Here is a 21581-nt window from a genome sequence, read left to right as displayed (position 1 = left end):
AACTTTCTTTGTACTCCTGCGATGCCACAGATTTATAGCATGGGATTGTTTAAGTGATTCATAGATGCTGTAATTTGGCAGGATGTCTGAAAATAGCATGGTGAGGTAGGTCGCTATGAAGGAATAGGTTTGCTGGGTGCACTGTGCGCAAATGACTTCTGGCATCCTAAACTGTCCTCTAACTATATACTTCCACTGTGCTTAGTATTTGATGGCACCTTTGGTCGAGTAAACTGTTGTGTGCATTTAGAACATTCAGCTTTAATACAAAGCTGCACATTTTCTCCAAAGCAACATGGTGCTCTTGACTTGTGCTTTGAGATTTTGTTGTTTAGTCAAATGTGTCTTACTGAGTATTCTTACACCGTGAGCTAAGCCTTATCTGAGGACAGCTGGAAAACTCAGAAAAGAGATCAATAAGAAAAACAGCTAGCAGCTTGCTGTCTAGGACACATTCCTGACATAGCAGTTTAGAATATGCATATATCTGCATCCACATAAATGTATGAAGCATTATCCTATACAGTGCACAGTCTCCATGCTCATTCAGTCACGTGACCACAGAACCCTCATCCAACAAGAAAACAATCAATTCCTTATTCATCTGCTCTAGCCTTGTACCCTGAAGGCTTTTGGTTGTAAATAAAAACTGGGTCTTACTCTGTTAGACTGATATGGCCCTAGCTCCGATAGCGTACTCTGTATGTATATTTTGGTATTACAGCCTGATCAAAAGCACACATCGAATGGTAGAGACACGGCTGCTGATTGTCCAAAACAACAAGCATCGCACCTCGTGGGCCCCACCAGAGCATGAAATCATGTCTGAGTGCTTTCTAATCAAATTCACCAGCTTACAGAATGGAGCAGTCATTCACACGCAACCAGCACAGTTCCAGTCAATGTCATCGAGGTACACTATTGTCACAGTATGAATAGTACTGTCACAGTACTGTCAGCACCTCCACCAGGACCTATTGTAGCCTTGAAGCACCCCTAGATCCAATACAGTAATTACAGCACTCCGTCCCAAAGTAAATCTACAAATTGTTATTGTACAACACAGTGTGTATCAAATGATACGTCCATGACTATGAAGCCTGTTCAGAGGCACTCTATAAACTCTAGAAGCATGTGCCACTATTGATGATATCTTGTTGACATAACATGCGCTTTCTATCACAGATGAACATATAGCACATTTGTATGCACTCTTAGAGGAAGGAAATCCTCAATCTAGTTTGTGTAGTTAATGACCTTGATGAAGCACCTTTCCATGGGAAAAAGTAACCTTTAGTGAAACCATTCAGTTGCTACAGAGGATTGGTGCTATAGAAATGCTAGATGCATCATCACCACTACCATTATCATCATCATCATCATCAGTATCACCTTCAGATGGAGAATACTGTACTCTAAAGAGTGCACAGTGCTCTAGAGCCAATTTTCTAATCATAGATGTAGGATATGTATTATGCAGCATATCAGCATATGTATTATACAGCATATCAAACTGCACATTTCTAAGGCACATACAGTATATTTCATGCTTCCTGCTTTAGCAATCTATCACTGACAGCAATGATATCATTGTAGTCATACTCGGCACTTTTTAAAATGCATTTTTAGAAGGCAATTTGATTACATGCTTCAAGGTTTGAATATTTTTCCATCATCACAAATATGTATATCATGGCTGTAAATCACAATTCAAATGAAATACAACATTAGATTCACAATAGAATAAAACATTCAACATATATTTTATTAACAGAACATTAAGCCAGCTACATTTCAATTATATTTAAAAAGCATCTGTATTTATTCAGAAATTGAAGCACGTACAATGCCCACACTTTGATCTTGCTGTGTGAGAGTCATTTGTCATAGATCACAAAAAAAAGAGCAATCCATTGCTTACCTCTGTCGCTGTCATAGAGATAGGCAAACTTGTCCCACTTATAGTACTCAATCAGACTAAGAAGCGGTCCCTTGATGTCCGGCCGCATTTGTAAAATAAACTGTTGCAATCCATCCGCAGGGAAGCTCGGTGTTATAAACGAGACGTGCAGCATCGAGCAAAATGACGTTATCGTGTTCACAGACTTCTTATCATAAAATCCAAAAATGGCATAGACTCCTCTTGAGAACTGGGAACAAACTGAAACGAAAGGAGGACACGTGTATATTAGCAAAATGGTTGATATTAATTCATATCTGTAGGATGCTGAAGGGCACAGTAGCTCTGAATCATCACAATACCATCAACATCTTTGATCTGTAACATAACTGGAACTTCATAAGTTGTCAATAATCAACAAGATTGAATGAATTAGCTCTACCTTTCAAAATATGAAGTTGCTGACAGCTTTGATTGTCATGATATGACAACATGATATCTGAAGCATATTGCGCTAGTGGTATGAGTATTTGTTTAATTTTAGTAGAAAGTGATATAAGGCCTACTATTTTTCATTACAATGAAGATTTTCATAAGATGTAAGCAAAGTAAGCAGTTAATTCTTTTTCAGGGCTTTAAGCATTTTTTACTGTGGACATGCAACTTGCGTCACGTGTCATATTTCAGTTCTTTTTATGGAAGAGAATTTTTCTATTTATATTTCTATTTGTGGTTTATGTTTTGAAAAAATAACTTAAAAAAATACATGCAGGTGCACTGTGTAAAACTGTATGAGACAGTCCTGAAACAAGCTTTGTTAAATGTTTCTAATGTACAAATTACACTTGAGATGACAAATCTAACTGAAATTCCAAACTGCGGTCAATTTGTTTGTATACATACTGTAATACATGCTTCATAGGTGTGCTGCACACTTGCCCAGTCTTTATACAGTACATAGAGAAATTAGGTCCCCCTCATAAACAGATATTCTTCACTGGAAATACTAATACGGTTTTTGCAAATGTGCATTATATGTAAAATATATCAAAATGCTTATGCGATTTCAACAGTACCACCATGACTGGTTTCCAGCTGGCTTCGCCAGTCAGCTGTGTGCTGTACTGAGGCTTAAACAGCTCCATTTGCCCAGAAGCAGGAGAAACTGCATTACAGCAACCAGGAAAAACTGGCAGATGAGCTGCATCTGAAGCAGTAATTTAACTGTTAAGAAAAAATACACATCACTGTGTAGCATATGAACTATTTCAGCCTTTGATTATTCTCACTGGGTTCAAGTTCAGCAAACAGGGCAATTTGGTGAGGGCCCCATTAATTTCATTGATGACATTTTGGTATAATCGTGTTTTATTGACTGAGAATATATTTGATCTACTGTAATTAAACTATTATTTCCCATAAGGCTAAACCATGTGGATGACAAGATATATTTGCTGATGTTGGTCAAATTGCTGTACCTTTGTGCATTGGTAATGATCATGCTGATGTTGACTTGCTGTTAATTGTTTATATTGCTGGTAATTACAAATGTCATTCTTTCTGACATCCAAATGGAGATGTTACTGTTGTTATTATTCAGCAAACACTAAAATATTGCAGGGTAATTATCTTAACAATGGCAGCATACAGAACACCTTTCATTTATTTATCTTATTAGCCATCATTAAAACAACTGAACTGTAAATAAAAGTATTCCCCTGTGAACAATCTCAGTTCTCCTCCATGACATTCATCAAGAAGTTGCTTTGGTAAGCAGACAGCCTTGGTTAACTTGGGGGTCACTGGAGTTAAAAAAAGACGCCACCAGACGGATAGGCTGTTTCAAAAGTGCATAAAGTCATTGCATACACCACCCAAAAAACCTGCATCACCTTATGTTCAGGCAAACAACACAGAGGTATATTTAGGTGTCCTACTTAGGTGCCCTGATTTCTTTATTGTCTGAAGGAAAAACAAGCCCTGCACGCATTTATGCAGTGATTCCCATTCTGGGACTTTGTTTTACTTTTAAATTTCATAGCATGATTCATCACAATGTTGTATGGTTGTCTCTGGCTAAAATCCCAATGGATACTTAGAGCTTGATGTGTCAACTTCTCTCTCTCTGTACAGAGACATGGGCCAACACTAATGTATGTCATAAACATTTCATAAAATGTGTCCCAAAAGCACATCATTCTGTGTCACTTGTTTCGGTATAATTGGAATGCTCTTACGCCGTTACTTGGATTTAAAAAAAAAAAAGACAGCCTTTTTGAAAAAGTGTGAACAACAATCTTGGAAACAATCTTGGTCATCATGGCCTGCTACACGGGTCACACTTTAAAGTGAGCGATCTGCTTACAAAGACTTCAGAGACATCCCACATCCCATTAACCCCACACAACCCCACCGCTCTGCTATCTAAGGACCATGCCGGTGTCCTAACTGCAGATTTCATTAAAAGAAAAGTGCTGGGTTGTGCTTTCCTCCACCTGTTTTCAGCAGAAAAAAGTTGGCTTGTCAAGAAGGCAAATCCATATTTTGTTCGCTCTGCCAGAATACAGGTTCTTCATTGACAGCCCAATCCAGAATGCCCAAAGCACTTAACTGTGTGATGAAAACCGAAGAGTTCTGTATTGATATCTTGCTGCGTGTATGTTCTGGAGTGCCGTCATGATTAGAAACACTACACATGACAATGTGCTTTAAGTACTGTGTGAGCAGGGAGGTAAAACTCCATATTGTGCATATTATGTCCTACAACATGGATAACATCGGTCTGTAAGGCAAAAAAATTCAAGTGTCGTCTGTCATAATAACGATGATGAACCTGACAGTGATCACTACAGCAAACACTAGCTCAATTATAGGAAACTTTCACTGTCACTTTCCACCGATGGTTTCCAATGAAATGAAAAAAAAATGACATTAATTCAACTGAAATAGCTGCAATTTTTCAGAAAAGGAAACAATTTCAAATACCTGGCTCAAAAATAAATGCAAATTATTCATGTTATCTATGTGAAATTCTACACAAACATCAGACAATTTATGTAACCCATTACAGTAGCTCCAGTGATTACAACAAAAAAAAAAAAAAACTCTTGGTAAATACACTTGCCCTTTGATCCTCACATGAGTAGAGCCTTTTCACAATCTGGATTGTGTCACGTTTTTTTTTTTTAGTTCCTATTTTCTCCCACAACTGAGTTCAAATTAAATCTGCATCAGTAATCACCAGTTCTACAGGGTACCCTTGCAATTTCTGCCCTGCCATTCAGCCAAGTGTCAGAGGGGCAGCGGAGCTCAATGATGCCACTGTGCTGGTCACAGTGGGAGCCTGTGCAATGTTTGGTTCTCAAGGGTGAAGCAGGGCACTTTTGGAAGCCTCACCTCACTGGCCCTGCAGCTGCCCTGATGAGACACAGAGGACTTCAGTGTCCCAGCCCACCTCTTTCAGCGACCACCGTCGATTCTCACCAAAGGAGGCAATTGCGGCATGAAAAGGAACGCTTCCAGGCAAGAGAGCTGGAAAAGCTTCCTCTCTGTGGGGGATGGGCATGTATTCACCCATTCGAAAACGAAAGGCCATTAAGCTTGTCCGCAGCTCTGGAAGGCTCTACTTCACCATCACGGGTTGCTGCAAACTATAACACTGAATAACACTGACAATATAAGGCCCTGCTAGCATATACTGGCTGTATTTTTTAAAAAGCAGGCCGATTTCAGCATTGCAATACTAGAACAATCAAATAAAACCAGCCAAGTTCACAATTGTGACTAGTAATTAAATGAACACATTTTAGAATGTATATATTTCACAAGATTTTTTTTCACACACACACTGTACCTATGACCTTTTATACAGCACAGTAAATCTATACACGTGTTCCACACATGATTTGAAAAAGGTCAATGCGGTATTGTGCCAGCAACATTGATTTGTCATTATAGCAATCCATGCGGCATTCAGAGAGCCAGACTACTGTGAATATCAGTGTGGCAATACACTATGCAGTGTACTTCTGTGATTTTAACATGCTATAATAGTCACAATTGGGCCTTCGATGGCCCTAATAAAACCATGTGATAATTCCCATGGTGGCAATAAATATATAGAGACAGTAGAGATTGCATGAATACTTTTCACACGATTGCTGATCTTCATTTTATGAGTTTCTGTATGAAAATTTAACAATGAAGCTGAGATTCTTAATACTTTCCTTATTTGGAAATGAAGTATAAAAAAAGAATGTCACTTCATCAGAGGGAGGTCAGCTACACAATGATCGTCTTACACTGATAGCATGCAAAGCACTTACAGTCTGTATGACTGCTCAGCTGCATGTCTGTGAACACTGAACTCTCTGTCCTCTCATCTCACACCATTTCAAACTAAATTTTTACCCCTGCAACAAATGACATGTGCACCACATCAATTGTCCACCCTGACCCTGTATTCTACTGTGGGGACCTCCAGCTCACAGTGAATTTAATTAAATTCTATTACTCAGAGTTGGCTGGGACATTCTCAAACACATCCAAAAGCTCAAAAGAAAGCTCACATTAGCACTGAAAGGGGGCAAGACCAAAGCCTGATTTGCAGGTTTAATTGAATCAAAGCCAAAACTATGTATGACAGTCTCAGAATCGTATTTGAATCAAACATACAAACATGGTGGCCTGATTATTTCTTCATTATTTGCAGAGGTCAACAGTTCATCAAAAGAGATTTCATGTGCAAGCAAGTGAGTAATAATTGCACAATCAATTCATTTAGCCACATGAAACAACAAGCTTGACAGTGATCAATTAATTCTGCAGGCTGCAAAGTAGCAGATTTGTTTTAAGAGCAAACAGCATGATATAATTTTAAATGACCAAATGATTTTGAGAACAAGGAATTAAATGGATAATGAAGGAGCAGGCATAACCAGCTCCAGCCCAGCCATTGTCAGGGACTAAGTTATGCCTGCTTTTAAAAATAAAAATTCACTGCTAATTGCTTCGCTGAGACTTTTAGATGTGAGAAAGCACAGACAAATATTAACCTAAAAACATCAGTACTGTTTGAACCCCTGGAAGGTTAATCTACTTCATTTCAAGAAAAAAAGATTACTAATTGCTGATGGAAAAACAACAAAGAAGACACTGCTTAAAAGGAATTTGTAGAGGTGACATATACTTTTAAAATGTATCATTTTTAAACCTCTAGCCGTAATATTCAAGTACAATTATTCTTTATCCAATCTTGATGTTCATTTGTATTGTATTTTAAATTGTTAAATTGTGAGAATGTGTCTGTATGATATGTAAAATGAAACAGGTAAACCTCTTTATATCGTTGACAAATGTGATGTTGTGGACATTGCAGAAGGCATATAGAAAACACTCATTTTGACTGTATATTCTTGAATCCTTTTTAATTATGTATGCGTAGATATTTAAAATTATTTGAGAAAAATGTTAGCAGTAGTGATACTGATTGCCAGCATACAAAGTTAATGTTGCAGTTCTGATGGAACACACTCTTTCTCCATTGAAATTGCCAGCAAATCATGTACTTTTGAAGCATAAAATATAATTGGTGGAGTATAACTGTTCGTAGTAATTATATAGCAATATTGGAGATTCTCTGTACAATATTTGCTGTAAATTTTAATGGCATAGAAATGTGTGTATAGTGTTGTCAGTTAAACGTTTCAATGCCAGACAACATGACTTCCAGTATTCAGACAAATCATAGTTTTCCCATGTAGGCATGTTGACAAATTGATACACAAAACTCTATAATTAATTTGTAATTTTGTTCCACTATTACTATGTTTATGAATATAGAGAAAATAGCCCTGACATTTCCATAAAGTCACATAGAGAGACAATTTGAAGATGACTTTTTTATTTACCACATAGAAGATGACTCAACAGGCAAGCAAGTAAGCCTTTGTTCATCTTGACTGTACTGCTCATTCTTGTGTAATCCTTTAGTCAACACGATCCTGGTAAACTAAAGATTCTGTATATGCTTCCAAACTTCCATGCAAATATTTTTAATGAACACTTGAGAAAAGACACATGCAAAACTCCAAAAGTGATTACTCCCATTGAGTATCTCTTGAACTGCCCACTTAACTATAGACTTAAACTTATCGGTTCAGTTCTTTCTGAAGTGCCAATGGCAAATAGGCACAAGGTGAAGTGGTCAATTCTTCCTAAGACACCTACTTCAGAACCCAGTCCACACCTGGTTATGTTTTCTAGATTTAGCTAAAGCCCTGAGGGCCAGTATTTGAACCAATGCAGTGCACGAGTCACATACTGAGAGATATTGTTCCACTGGGTTGTGTCATGGTTCTGGATCTCCATCTTAATTTCTGCATGGTGCCGTACTATAGAGTGGGCCGAAAACAACTTGCATCTTATTGCAGTCTTGATAAAACACATCACTGAAAACACTCTACCTCTCTCTACCAAAAAAACTAACCAAATAATTACATATTGAGATGGACAGTGCATCTGAATCATTGCTTGATGCCTTATTACTTTTGAAGGCTCATCGATAACCAGACAGTTTTCTTCTTCAGTAAAAGCATACCGTATATGCCGAAATCTAAAATCAAACACTCCGTAAGTCAACAATAAATTGCTCATCACAAGACTCTAAAGCAGACTTAAATATATTATAGTAACAAATAACTTGATGTGGGTGGGTCTTATGCAGGTTTTATCATACTGTAATAATCATCATATAAACTAGCATACCAATTGTACCATATACCATAGTGTCATAGTGATGTGATAGCATATGCTGCAGACAGATTCCATATTAAAGGCAAAAACTTTTTGCACAGATATCTCCAATTCAAGCAGAAAGTTGTAAATTAAACTTCACAGGCCACTGTTAGGTAATGACGACAAGTAATGATAATTATTTCTTGTATAGCACAATTAATAAGACAATCTTAAACAACATAACATGAATCAGATGACTGGCTTTGTGAAACCACAATTCCGCACACTGCAGATTTTATGTTAGTTTTATTAGTTTCTCATTTCAGTGCCTACGAACTCCCATTCTTTTCTCAACATTTCAGAACATCTAAGCCTTACATTTTTGCCTTACAGTTTTAGCCTCAGAATCCCAACAAAGCTGACTAATCATCTCAGCTGTTTTCAACAAAATAGTTGTCTGCATCTGAATGCTTTATGTTTCTACTTCTACCTATCAATTTAGAGCCAGTTCTCTGTCCAGTAGACTCATGGATCTGGCTAAAAAAGACAGTAGCTAGCTAGCTTGATAGCTATTGGGCTAATGCCTTAGTCCTCACTTGATAACATATTTATTGGATAAAATAATTATCCCAGATAGGTAATTGTTTTTCATAGGACACTTGGCATGTGGTCTTATGCTATCCCTGTTATTATCCTCATCATTACATCTTACAGCTCATGGCTTGGGTTATGGCCACCATTTGGATTTGGTACACCTACATGAAGCATTATGAATGCTTCATAACACCCACTTCAAGTACAATGTCACCTAAAACACACACAGTAAGAATTGGTGGAATTGTACAATGTTCGTCTGACTTCTAATGTAGTACTGAGAAGTTGATATTAATACTTGAATGCAGCCCAATACTTTAAAAGTTCATGCACCATGATATGCAAATAGAAAAGTCACATTTCAATTATTCATTTCAAACAAAAGTTTTCAAGCCTTCATAGACTTCAGACATGGTAACGTCGTGTAAACACAAGAGTAATACAGACTGATTTGTACATTTTGAATTATGCTGTTATTTGGTGAATGCATTACTGAATTATGTCAGTAGTAAAAATCATCTTCATCCAATTAACTCCATCAGTGCATAAAGATCCCAATAATGCAGAATGAAACGACGCTTTTACCAGTATTACCAGTACAGTTTGTATAATGAGACCGAAAACAATGGACTGTATCTCGTCATAATCTGCCTGTCTGTTTGCTTTAAACAGTCAATCGATCTGGCACTCGCTCCCGTGAAAAGATACAATAGTCACCGTACGCCTCATTTGCTATTACCAATACGCGTTCAGTAATGAGGTTCTGGTTAGGGTAAAGTGTGTCTCAGAGCTGCAAGGAATGCGTCAAAAGTTTAAATAGGTCACCCGCGTAAAATAAAAGAATAAACGAAGCAACAGCGGCGAACCCTTAAAGTTGCGCACAGAGCATAACAACCGCCGTCGTCATAGCAGGAATTGTCACTACGGCGCTTAGCCGTCTGATCCGGCCTGTGCGAGCTGTTTGCATGAATCAGCACCCCCCGTGACACAATGACATGGTGCAGTGAAGCCCGCAGAGCCGCAGCGCTCGGGCTTGGATGCAAACGGCCTACAGCTGGGCGGACGGGACCGCGGAGGCGGATCATTCGCTTGATTTATCCGCGAGCCACCGGGCGCTTCCCCCCCTTTAGAAACTCTTATCAATATTCATAGCGCACGTCGTTTTATTTTATTTACGATGACGGAGGCAATGAATTATAGATTATGTGTGCTGTGTAAAAAAATGCGGTTTATTCCTGTGGCCTTCGCAAAACTGTGTCCAATATGGAGAATGTTACAGTGAATAAAATGGCGAATTCTGAGAGTTCTCTTAACCGTAAACGTGCTTTATGTTCTTTATTTGCTGGCGTAACAAACATATCGTTAACAGCTGAGAGGTTAACATTCAAGTGAGATACTGTTTAGTGAGATTAACGAAATGACCGGCAATTACAACAGATGCGTTAATGCAGTCAGATTATCTTTCATAAGGAAAACTGGTTTGGGGGAAGAAACGGTCTTCATGCATCGTTTATGTATCCTTTGATTTAGCGGGCCCTGATCTAACCAGGTATTATGTGGAATTTCACCAAGGTCGTTCATATAAGCCGTTATCCTTTTTCGTTAATTAAACCCTTCAATATATGGAATCCTCTGCAGCACGGGCTAATCTTCGCTGCTTCATCAACTCGCTCGACACGAGAGAGGGCACAGCGGTTTGAGAAATTGCGATTTGTCAGCATGGTTTTGTCTTCCTTCGCCAAATGTATCTCCAGACATTTCGATGGGTAATACGTTGTCACCTTTTCTGTTGTAAACTATATTTAGATATAGTCGAATATCATACCGGAAACACATTCTACTAGCCTATGATCCCACATACTGTCTGCGTGTAAGCAATGGGGAGCCATTTCTGTTACTGTTACTGTTATCCCTCTGTTATCTTTCAAATTCAAGTAAACAATCCAGTCGTTACAGCCATTTCCATTTTCTGGTAAAACCCTTATAGTTATAATTCAATATCCAAGTATCTCAGCGCAAATCTTTGACAGGCAATCGAAGTATTACGATGCAAGTGTTAAATGGATCTCTTGCCTGACGATGAAAGTTGTGTGGGTAATAAGAATGGCACGACGCCACATACTATGGTAATAGTAAAAGACATTTTACACAAAATATTATGCAGGGACGCAGCAATGGTTCCAAGGACTTCGACTGGTGACATCGACGTGGAACCCGTAGTTGTTGCCCGAGCCCGTCTTGTATGTAGGCTATATGGTGAAAATATTGTGTATTTGAAATATTTAATACGGGCACTGTTCAGAGTTCTATACTAGGGAGAATTACGAAAAACTGAGTAGTGGTCACGCCCACCGATGCACACTTTACGATAATAATTGTATTATCTTCCACAAAGATGTGCTACTTACAACAATTGGTGACAGCAAAGCTGTTTGCCACTTCCAGATTGTCGATATGGGGCGTCAGCCTAAACTCAGACGTGCCGAACTGGACCATGCCTATACGAAATGCACTGTATTCCTGATCGGCACCCCTCGGAAATAAACCCCCTAGGAAGAAACAGAAGAAACATTCAGACATCAACTACATACACACGTTTGACAGGTGTTTTTGCTAATCCATTATCAAACGTTTTACGGCATTCTACACTCAAAATGCCATTTTAAAATTTGGATGCGCATTTTCTCTCAACTGGGTTTATGTTCGAACGTTATTTTGAACAAAACAAGCCACACTGCATTTTAGCCAGATTTGAACCATGCCTTACACATGACTTCAACATACCCTATTATTGTCTAGTAAATCAAGATTTTGCTTATACATACCTATTTGCACGCTGGGAGATCCCCCAAACGCCAGTCCCCATGAAATAAGAAGTAAAAAAGCTAATAAATTCATACTCTTTTGCATTTCCATACAGAATGTGACCACATCCAAATAATCCCCCTTTATCAACGCCAATCGTTCTTTTTTTAGTTCCTATTCATATTGAAGGTGTAACAGCAAAATAAACCAGCTCTCGTTTGCAGCTGACGGGTATTCGGGGGGAAAAGGATCGTGGCTCCAGTCCCAGTGAATGAATGGAAATGCAGATTTGTCTTTCTCCTCCTTTGCGGTACCGTCCCACTGAATCGGTACCTCCGCTCACACGCAAGGGCGACGCACTTCTTTCCGTCAGTCACTGGAGCTCTTTTCAGCATCACGAACAAGAGAGGAATGTTAATGAGGACGTAAACACACGAACAGACCCGAGCTCTCTTTATGTAGTTCACTCATCCAGACCTTTTTATGTATTCCGTATTTGGTTGGTCTGTATAACTGCGTTTTTTATCCGGTAGTCTCTGTATTAATACACAAAAACTGCGGTTCATTGTTTTATTGCCTATAAACCAAACACTGGAGCGGGAGTGCTAGCCACACAAAGAACTGAATTTTGCTTTCAACATTTTCTGCACTTACGGCATACATAATTTGAATCATTGCTAGGAATATATCACCACTTAACGCTTATATTGCTAAGAAGGAGATTGCATATCTAATCTTTCCCGGTCAATTAAAAGAATGTCAGAGGTGGATACCGTCTCATTAAGTGCACGAGACAGCGCACCCTCTTGAACTGTACCTATTAATCAATACGCAGGCCCAGAAACATTCAAATGAATGAAATCTAATGAGCTTTACTGAAGAACTAGAACAGTAGGTGTTGCAGTATTACAACGTGCACTTACTACGTTTCTATTGTTAGGAGCATGATAATCATTAGAATTACAGATCCATACACATCCATTGAAAATAAACCTGTTAAAAAGAGAAGGTTATGGGAGAACGCTGTGCCAAGAGGTCTTGCCAGGAAGACTGGTTTTGAAGTGAATGAGCATTCAGCACCATGGACAGGTCCTCGCAATCAAAGCTTGCAATAACTGTTTAAACTGTTTCCCATGTAAACCTTCTCTGTACAGTTGTATGTCTATGGCATCCTTAATTGACAGCAGTTATTTTGATCCAGCAACCACACAAAAGACCTCTTGAGACTGAAAGACAATGATTTATTTAATCCACTGAGATGGGATGATAAAATGGCGAGACTGTTTGTCAGACTGGGAATTTGACCCGGGCACCAGGGAAGGCCCCTATTCTTTGTGACAACAGTAAGAGGATTTTTAATGACTACAGTGAGATAAGACTTTAGTTTAATGTCTGTTTGGTATGACAACAGTTCTTACAGTAACTCTGTCACTGAAATATAGCACTGGCGCTCAACCTCGATCAGACGGAAGACTGCCCCTACCGGCCCACCAACACCACTTCTAAAAACAACCTATTTTTAGAGCATCCAAGAACTAGCTAAGCTTTAACACTTAGCTTTGGGGATTCAAAGAAGAAGCCTGCCATTGAGATTGGCCATTTATTAATCTCAGTACATTAGTGTACTGTATCTATCAATTTTGGGCTGGTATATAGCATGTAAAAGTAGTTGTATGACATTCTGTACATAGCTATTAGTTTGATACAGCATTTCCCTGTTCTCCTGTTGCTGTTGAAAAAAAACTCAGTTTGCAGAATTGAGAAAGAGATTATTTATGGTCAAAGCATCTTCTTTGTTAAAAGCAATACAAATATAGCCACTCTCATATGGCTGGTGTAAAGTCTCAAACAATGACAATTTAAAAAAATGAACCATGTAAAAGTAGTTAAATGAAATTATGTTGATAACATTAGAATTTGGTATAACTTTCAGAAAAGTATTGCAAATATTTAAGGCCGTAGCATACATCCCTTTGAATTGCCCTTTATGGCAGAGCTTTCATCCAGCCCAAAGTTAAGGACAAAGATATACCAGAACTGTTGAATGAGCATAAACCTTGCATTATCTGACTGTGCATTCAGCCTCCCGGGATCATTTCTAAATGAATTTTATCACAAAATGAAATTCACCGAATCCATTCAAATAGATACATATGTGATGTAATGGATAGTTACATCAAGCTCCTCTTGAGGCTTTGCTTCACAGAGTGTATGGATGTACTCTTATCATGATCGACATTATTTATTAATTTGGCTTTATCTAGGGCAACATACAGATAATGAAACCTGTTGCTTCAATTCCAGCAACAGTTTGCTTTCTCGGTTGTGTGAGGGTACAGTGCAACATTAAATATGCAAATTACAAATAATTCCAGAAACTAATCATGAAATCCAAACAGGTCAGTGGTTGGTACAGTGGTATGTGTAATGTCAGACTCCCTGAAAAAAAGCAACATAAAGTAAAAAGAAATATTCATCATACCACACTCGCCTGATGAAAAGCGCCCCCCCCCCCCCCCATTTCCTCCACCCTCCACATAGTTTCTATTTCCGCTTTTAGTACAAATATATAAATTAAATATTAAGCTCAGAGAAAGAGGTTGCACATTAACAGTAACCTTTGAGAGAGTCAGAGAGCGATGTACCCTAGTGCAAAGACCAAAATAAATTAAAAAGAGAGCTTTAAATTCAATTAATGATATCTCACATTGACAACTTCAATGCTTTTGCATAAGCTTATCTAGTTTATATATACACTACCCTGTCCAAACAGTTAAAGCCATTTTAGAATGAGTTTTCTGTACTGTGCCGTTCCCATTACCACTTTCCAACATTGGTGACAACAATTTCCTTCAAATCCTGGGGTTCACTTCAGCTTCACTCTGATTGCCTGTGGTGTGTTAGGGTCGGGTGTGTTAGGGTCAAGTTTGTTTTTTTTTTTTTTGAATATCTTTGTTTCCCTAACGCAAATCATCTTGAAGTGAAATTCGAGGACCCTCGAACAGCAGTGGCATTATAGGATGTGCGGTTTCCTGTTGTACCACATAGGACCACTCTTCCGTCAGCTGGATGACTTCCTGTCACTGATTACTGCCTGCATGGTGGCAGGCCCTTCCTTGTGTCAGCTAGAATTCCCTTCTACACGGTGAGCGTGATGCATGAAACATACATTTCCTGTCTTGCCTTGCATTTACTGACTTTCCTCAATCTTTCTTCATGAAGAGGTAATACATAATACAGATTTTCCTACCATCCTTAAACACGTCATTAGAAAGGTACGAAAAAAGAAAACAAGGTCATACAGTTCTAAGGAACTTAGGAGATAAAGCAGCAGCTCATGTCCCTAATGGGAACTTGTGCCATGTGGCTGCACGGCCCAGTTCCAGGCCACCCCGGCTATACTTGGCTTCGTCCCTTTGTCAGTGCGACACCAGTCATGAGCACAATCTGTACCACTGCACTCTCTGCACTGACTCTGGTCCCACTGAGAGATGCTGCTCATACTGTGGAAATACAGTCAACATAAACAATGAAGTCCTGCCTTTCAAAAGACTGTACCATTAGAGCAGATGTCATCGTTGTCCAGTGAAAAAGGAAGTACAGAAAGCTGAAACATCTCTACCTCTACTGGTTAGGGGGCATTGGAAAAAAGTTCTGTTATTGTTTCCCTTTCTTTTTTTTCTGCCACCCCCCCACCCCCCCCCAATCCAACCACCCCCCAACCCAACCCGCCCCCCACTCCAAACACCCCCCCCCCCTTCCTCATTTGTACTGGTTCTGTCTGTGTGCCAGTATGTCACATACAGCTGTTGATTTTTTTTATGGGTACCGTCAATATTTAGTGCTTTAGAAAGAACAGATTCTTCACAGTATCTGGATGCAGAAGGCTTGTATATGTCTGTTGTGTGGGGCTGCGTAAGATCCAGATATGAGCTTATATACTCCGTACCTGTGTGGGCGTCTGCTTTGCTCATACTGCTGCAGAGAAACAATGAAGCATAAGTAAACCCTGTGTGTCAATGACATGCACTGAGGTTAAATCCCCACCCACCCATCCTGCCGGTCTCTATCCCTTTCTCTGCTGTCTCTGTGCTTTTGAATATTCATGGGGGTCTGCTCTAATTATTAAATTCTCACCCTTCATCTGCACAGATGAATGATAATTTCCAGATATCTCTCTTTGCTTGAGACTAAGTAGCCAGGAGAGCAGGAACATCCCTAAACGACTGCCTGACTGACTCCTCCAGAGTAACTGCAGTACTTTCATTTTGGCACTAGATGGAGGAAAGGCATTAATAAAGGAATCCACAAATGCAGCTGTAAACTCGAAAGGCATTTTCCTGTTTCCGTTGATTTGCGTTTGAAAGGAGAAACTGCTATCTACTGTATATCCCATTAGGGTGGTTAAGGTGCAGTGAATTTCATATTTATTTGATTTATTAAGTATATGCATTTTTTTCTTTGCCCTTCACCAAAAGACTTCTTTGAAAAAACATGTGAAGATCTATGTTTTTTGCATTCAGTCTCATTCTCTTCATTTATACTGAATATCTGTGGGGAAGGAGGTCAGCCTAATGGCATCAGATTAATATTAAGATTGTAATTTCATTACAACATCAGAATCATGGCATTTGAAGCATTAAAATAGATTTAAATATCATTTAAATAGATTAAAGCAGTGCAAATCAAAATCATTCTGTGATAGCCCAAATATGTGAATTGATAGGTGGAAGGACAGTAGGTGGAAGGATGTAAAATTGGGTCAAGAATTTCTGTGAAAAAAAAAAAAAAATGAAAACAATCAAAACATTGTGGAGAACAATGCATTTTGATTATAAGGTCTAGGATTACTTTTTGAAATCTTGTAGGGTTGGAGTTTGTCCAGGTTTGCATGGTCAGGACATTAGGCAGGGTGATAGTTTTACTCTGTGTCTGAGTGCCAGCCTGCTGGTATGGAGTAGACCCCCTGTTTGCTTTGCCTTTATCTGGGACAAAACACTTCAACCTTCTGCAGTGAGGGCAGATAGGGACACTATAACCATAAGGTCACTTAGAACACCGTTAGGGTGTAAATGTGCGCATGCATCATTAGAGGGAATCAGGTATTCAGGAGACACATGTCTGCAGAAGTCACATGATTCACACCTAATGCCTCTGCTGTCGACTGAATGCATAACTAAATGCTGCTGTGACGTGAAACATATGGAGGAATATTAACCCAGGCTAAAGGAAATAGTTTTATGTCCCCAGGTTGACAAAGGAAACAGGCATGAAGTCATTTCCTCCTAGTGGACAGTCGGCCTGGAAGTCGTAAGAGATAAACTCACTCTTATTTTATAGGACAATAATTGATGATTGAACAGTGCTATAATTCATATTTAAAAGAATGGTTTCATTTGTAGAGTACACCAAATATGATTCTTTCAGTTCAGTTTACAGACACAGTGAGGTGGTAACAGAGATGAATGAAATATCTGTCTGTAAGGGCTCAGGCAAGGACTCAGTTGCAGACCAAGAGAGTTCCAGGTTCCAGGCGGGTTTATTAATTACGGCAGGCAAGTTGCGCAACAAAAGCAGGCAGGGTCGAAAACCGGAAGGCAGTCCGTGGACAAAAGCAGGGTTGGTAACAGAAACAGGCAGGGTCAGGAACCGGGCAGGCAAACGATCAGGCAACGGAACAAAACGGCAGGCAGAAAACGAAGACGAAGGGCAGGCAGAGTCAAGCACAGAGAAATCAGACATTCAAAAAACTGCGGGAACGAAACAGGTACGAAACACACTGCAACGAACTGGCAAACAAGACAGGAACAAGCAGGGTAGAAATAGGGCTGGGCTGATGAGGAGATGGGATGCAGGTGAGCAGGCGGGCAGGTGAAGGTAATGGGGCAATCAGGTGGGCGGGGACCAGGCGGGGAGCTGGGCGGGGCTGGAACACAAGGAAAAACAAAAAGCACATGGACAGGGAAAAAACAAAAACACCACAGCTAGGGGGGCGGAGCCCTGACACTGTATTTGGAAGAAGTATTATTAACATAAAATAGATTCAAGTGCTTAAGCTTTTTATGAAGACAATTTAGTTCTATAGTTTTATCCATTGGTAGCTTAACTTGTGCTGGAAGTCAAGTTATGTAATACAATGTGATGTAATTTCAGATGAGACTTACCATTATCTGAGGATGAAGGGTATAGTTTTGATGCTGTAAGGTGCTTGATTACAAATATTATGTTTGTATTTACGATATTCACATTTACATAATTTCATATTTTACTGAAGTGAACAAGGTTTTCTAACTTGCTAAACAGCAGTGCTCCAACTGAGATTCAAGCCTGTAACCTTGCTTTCACAAGGTGTAAATAAATATTATTAAAAAGTAACCAACTGCATTAATTACAATGTGTTATGCTTGATAAACATACACCATTAGCTATTGAAGTTAATGTGGAAGACACTTGCCAGACTTCTCCTTCTCCTTCAAGGACAACTGACACAACGTCTCATGTTAACGCAGCTCCACTCTGAGTTTCTAATTTGCATCTTATTTCTGCTCTCCCTTTTTGTCTTGTCAGTCAGTATAATACCATGGATATAGACTAAAATAAGATTTTACTATCACCAGGGTATTTGGACACTCTGTGCATGATCTCTGACTCAGAACTACTGCACATATTTTGCCAGGCCTCTCTTGGACAGGTCTTCCAAAACTTTTCCCCAGTCCAACCCATTTTGACTCAAAGAATTTCCTGGGACCCCAAAGTTTTGCTCATGTTGTTAATTATTAATCAGCAGTGTGACACATTACCATTGTGGATACAGCAAGTAGAGCATAATTAACAATTAATTAATTAACAATTAATTCTATATCTGTTCCTAGTCAGTAAAAAGGAAAAATACTCTTGGTTAGAAGCTTACACTTATATTATTCAAGAGAACATGTGAGGAAAACATATACAATTAGGGAATATGCAACCTACTCCCAACATATTTATTTCTACTTAATATGATTCTCTTAGCTTCATCTTGGCATAGTGATTTCATTAATTTTGTATCAACATATGGCTTTCTTCTGCTTCCATTCATCAAAATTGGCAGTTCATGCAAACAAAGCAACAAAAAAATTATGATAAATAAAAAAAGTGTTCTTTTTCAAATTTTTGCTATTAGGGGCATTAAAATTGTTCTCACCTCTGTTTTTGTGGATTTGACATTGAATAGTAAAATTGACAGCTCCCAGTAAAGAAGGTCCAAATTATGCTAGTGCCCTTCATTTTAATGGTTATGAGCTCTGAGCTCTGTGACAACCAACTCGTGAGACAGCCAGCCCATGTCTCCCTTACTTCAAAGAGACAGAGGGAGAGAGAGAGAGAGAGAAGGAGGGAAAGAGATGCACAGAATGAACTTCCCCCCCATTTCAGTGAAATACATCATTAATAAAGCCTGGCACTACTTTAATAGATTAATCCCACTCTACATTGTGCAACAGCCCTGCGACTCCTCGTTCATCTTTCATGTCGGCTTCCCTCTCTGGCGATTTGGACTGAACACAAGCGACTCGCAGCAATGAAAATGTCAAGTCATGCCTATTTATGCAAATTTGTTCAGTCCTCCCAGTTCATAATGAGGCCAGCAGAGCCTCTTCCTCTGCTGCACATACGTAGATCCTTTAACCCGAGCTTTCTGCTTACAAGTTTACAATTCATGGGAGTTCCTCCCGGGCTAGCGATGCAACCCGTGACCCAGTTTCCTAAGGAGTGGATTATATTATTTCTTTTGCACCAGTGGGTGCTGTTTGGCTATCTAACATACAGAATTACACTCCTGCTTCTAAGTCACCTAAATGCAATTTGATGAAAGAAAATTATATATATGCACAGCTGTTTGTATAAGGTGTTTGTTTGCGCACGGCTTTGTTTAGGAAATCAATGCCCCTGACAATGCAGGTTTCATACGCAGTGGATGAGAGCTTAATGAGGCAGACAGCCTGTCCAATCAACACAGTGTAGCAGGAGAAGAGGGTGTGCTACTGTAGACCTCATACCAAGATCCTTTCTTAGCCAGTTTACCTCAAGGACAAACTATTGAGTGATGAAGCAGACGTCAAAAGCAGCGTCAATTGTATTGAATAAAGTCATCCCAAGTCTCTGCTTGGCTGTCTTGGTGTATTCAGTTGGTGACAAGACGTTTATGTGTGCCACCTGCTAGCAAAAATTTCTTAGGACGTTTTGGTGGGATTATGTTCTTGCAGTTCACCAACAGTCCTGAAATGGCAGAAGTGCAATAATGCCTTGTCAGCAAAGGGTCAGATAGCCAGGTGTTCATCTTGTTGATATCACTATCAGATAAACTGAGGAAGAAATAACCTACCTGTCATCTTAAAATTACTTCCAAAGACAGACTATCCACTTATGTAAAGTAGAAGTATCAAGTATCCATTAATATAACAAGAATGTGTCTGAAGTAATATGAAGCAAGTCTGTTTATCATTGATCTTTCATCTAAAATTCACTAATGCAGTATCATTAGAGTCAGTGCAGATATTGATCACAGGCCAACAGAATGCCTCTGCTTGAAGGAGGTTTCTTACTCTTGAAATGCTCAAGATGAAAGTGCATCCACTTTTTTGCAACATGTCAGTTCATTACTTCCCAACAGAGGGCACTGAAGTGCTGGTACATGTTAATAGACTCATGTCATGACATGAACTATCGGAGGTATTTCAGTATTTTTAGTCTATCATACTCCCTTATATGCCTAGTTATAAATTTAGTAATAAACAATGCCCCCTTTGTAAAAAGTAACAAAAAACTATTACTAACTGTAACAAATACAAGTGCATTATTTAAATATCAACTGAGCAAAGCATGATTGTTTATGGCAAAGACCTTATTGCATGGATACTGCTTAGATGCCACAAAACATTCCCTTTTCTCACCCAAAGAAGAATTTTGTCTCCTTTTTTCATCACCCAAACATTTTTACCTCATTGTAGAATAGTTACCCCCACAAAAACAAAAGGTCATCTTATAAAGATATTACTGTTCCTGTTCTCAATGTCAATATCTCTATTCTGTACATGGATAATATGTGAACACTCTATGCATAAGGGTACCTACCAAGTGACTAAAAGAAGAGAATATAAAAGATGAAAGATGAATATAAAAGATGAGAATATAAAACATTGCTCGATTTCATGTCTTTTATTGGATGGTATATTTTATACTGATCAGCAGCTCTTTTCCTTTCAATTATAAATGTGTTACTCAAATTTACAATGAGATCTTACAATGCCTATTTCATGAGAAACTGCATTGCCAACCATCAAAAATAAACAAGGTCATTTATTTCTAAAAAGCCTTCTCAAGAATAAAAACCATTCTCTGTCAGATGTATTCTATATTGTATGTATAATTTATACATGTAAATATATAATATACTTTTGTATTGCATACTGATTCATGAATTAACATGCAAGGTATTATAACCTTTGATTTTGTGCAGACAATGCAAAATGACTCCTTCCTTCCCCATAAGTTCTCTGTGGTCCTGAAA

General features: G+C 38.8%; 1 protein-coding gene across 5 annotated transcripts in view; it reads right to left on the bottom strand.

Moving 5' to 3' along the window:
* LOC118769855 (glutamate receptor 2-like) overlaps positions 1-12474 on the bottom strand; it is a 32380-nt gene extending 19906 nt beyond the window's left edge. For all 5 annotated transcript variants that reach the window (XM_036517225.1, XM_036517221.1, XM_036517222.1 and 2 more), the window contains exons 1-3: positions 12055-12474; positions 11638-11778; positions 1922-2161 (exon numbers count right to left, since the gene is read on the bottom strand). In XM_036517225.1, the coding sequence (XP_036373118.1) occupies positions 1922-2161; positions 11638-11778; positions 12055-12145 (472 nt within the window). In that variant the 5' untranslated portion in view covers positions 12146-12474. The remainder of the gene's footprint in view (positions 1-1921; positions 2162-11637; positions 11779-12054) is intronic.
* Between the last annotated feature and the right edge of the window lie 9107 nt (positions 12475-21581).

This window comes from Megalops cyprinoides, chromosome 22 (genome assembly GCF_013368585.1).
Source record: "Megalops cyprinoides isolate fMegCyp1 chromosome 22, fMegCyp1.pri, whole genome shotgun sequence".
Lineage (NCBI taxonomy): Eukaryota > Metazoa > Chordata > Actinopteri > Elopiformes > Megalopidae > Megalops > Megalops cyprinoides.
The sequence above is the reverse complement of the archived record's forward strand: the minus strand, read 5'-3'. Positions and strand labels throughout refer to the sequence as shown.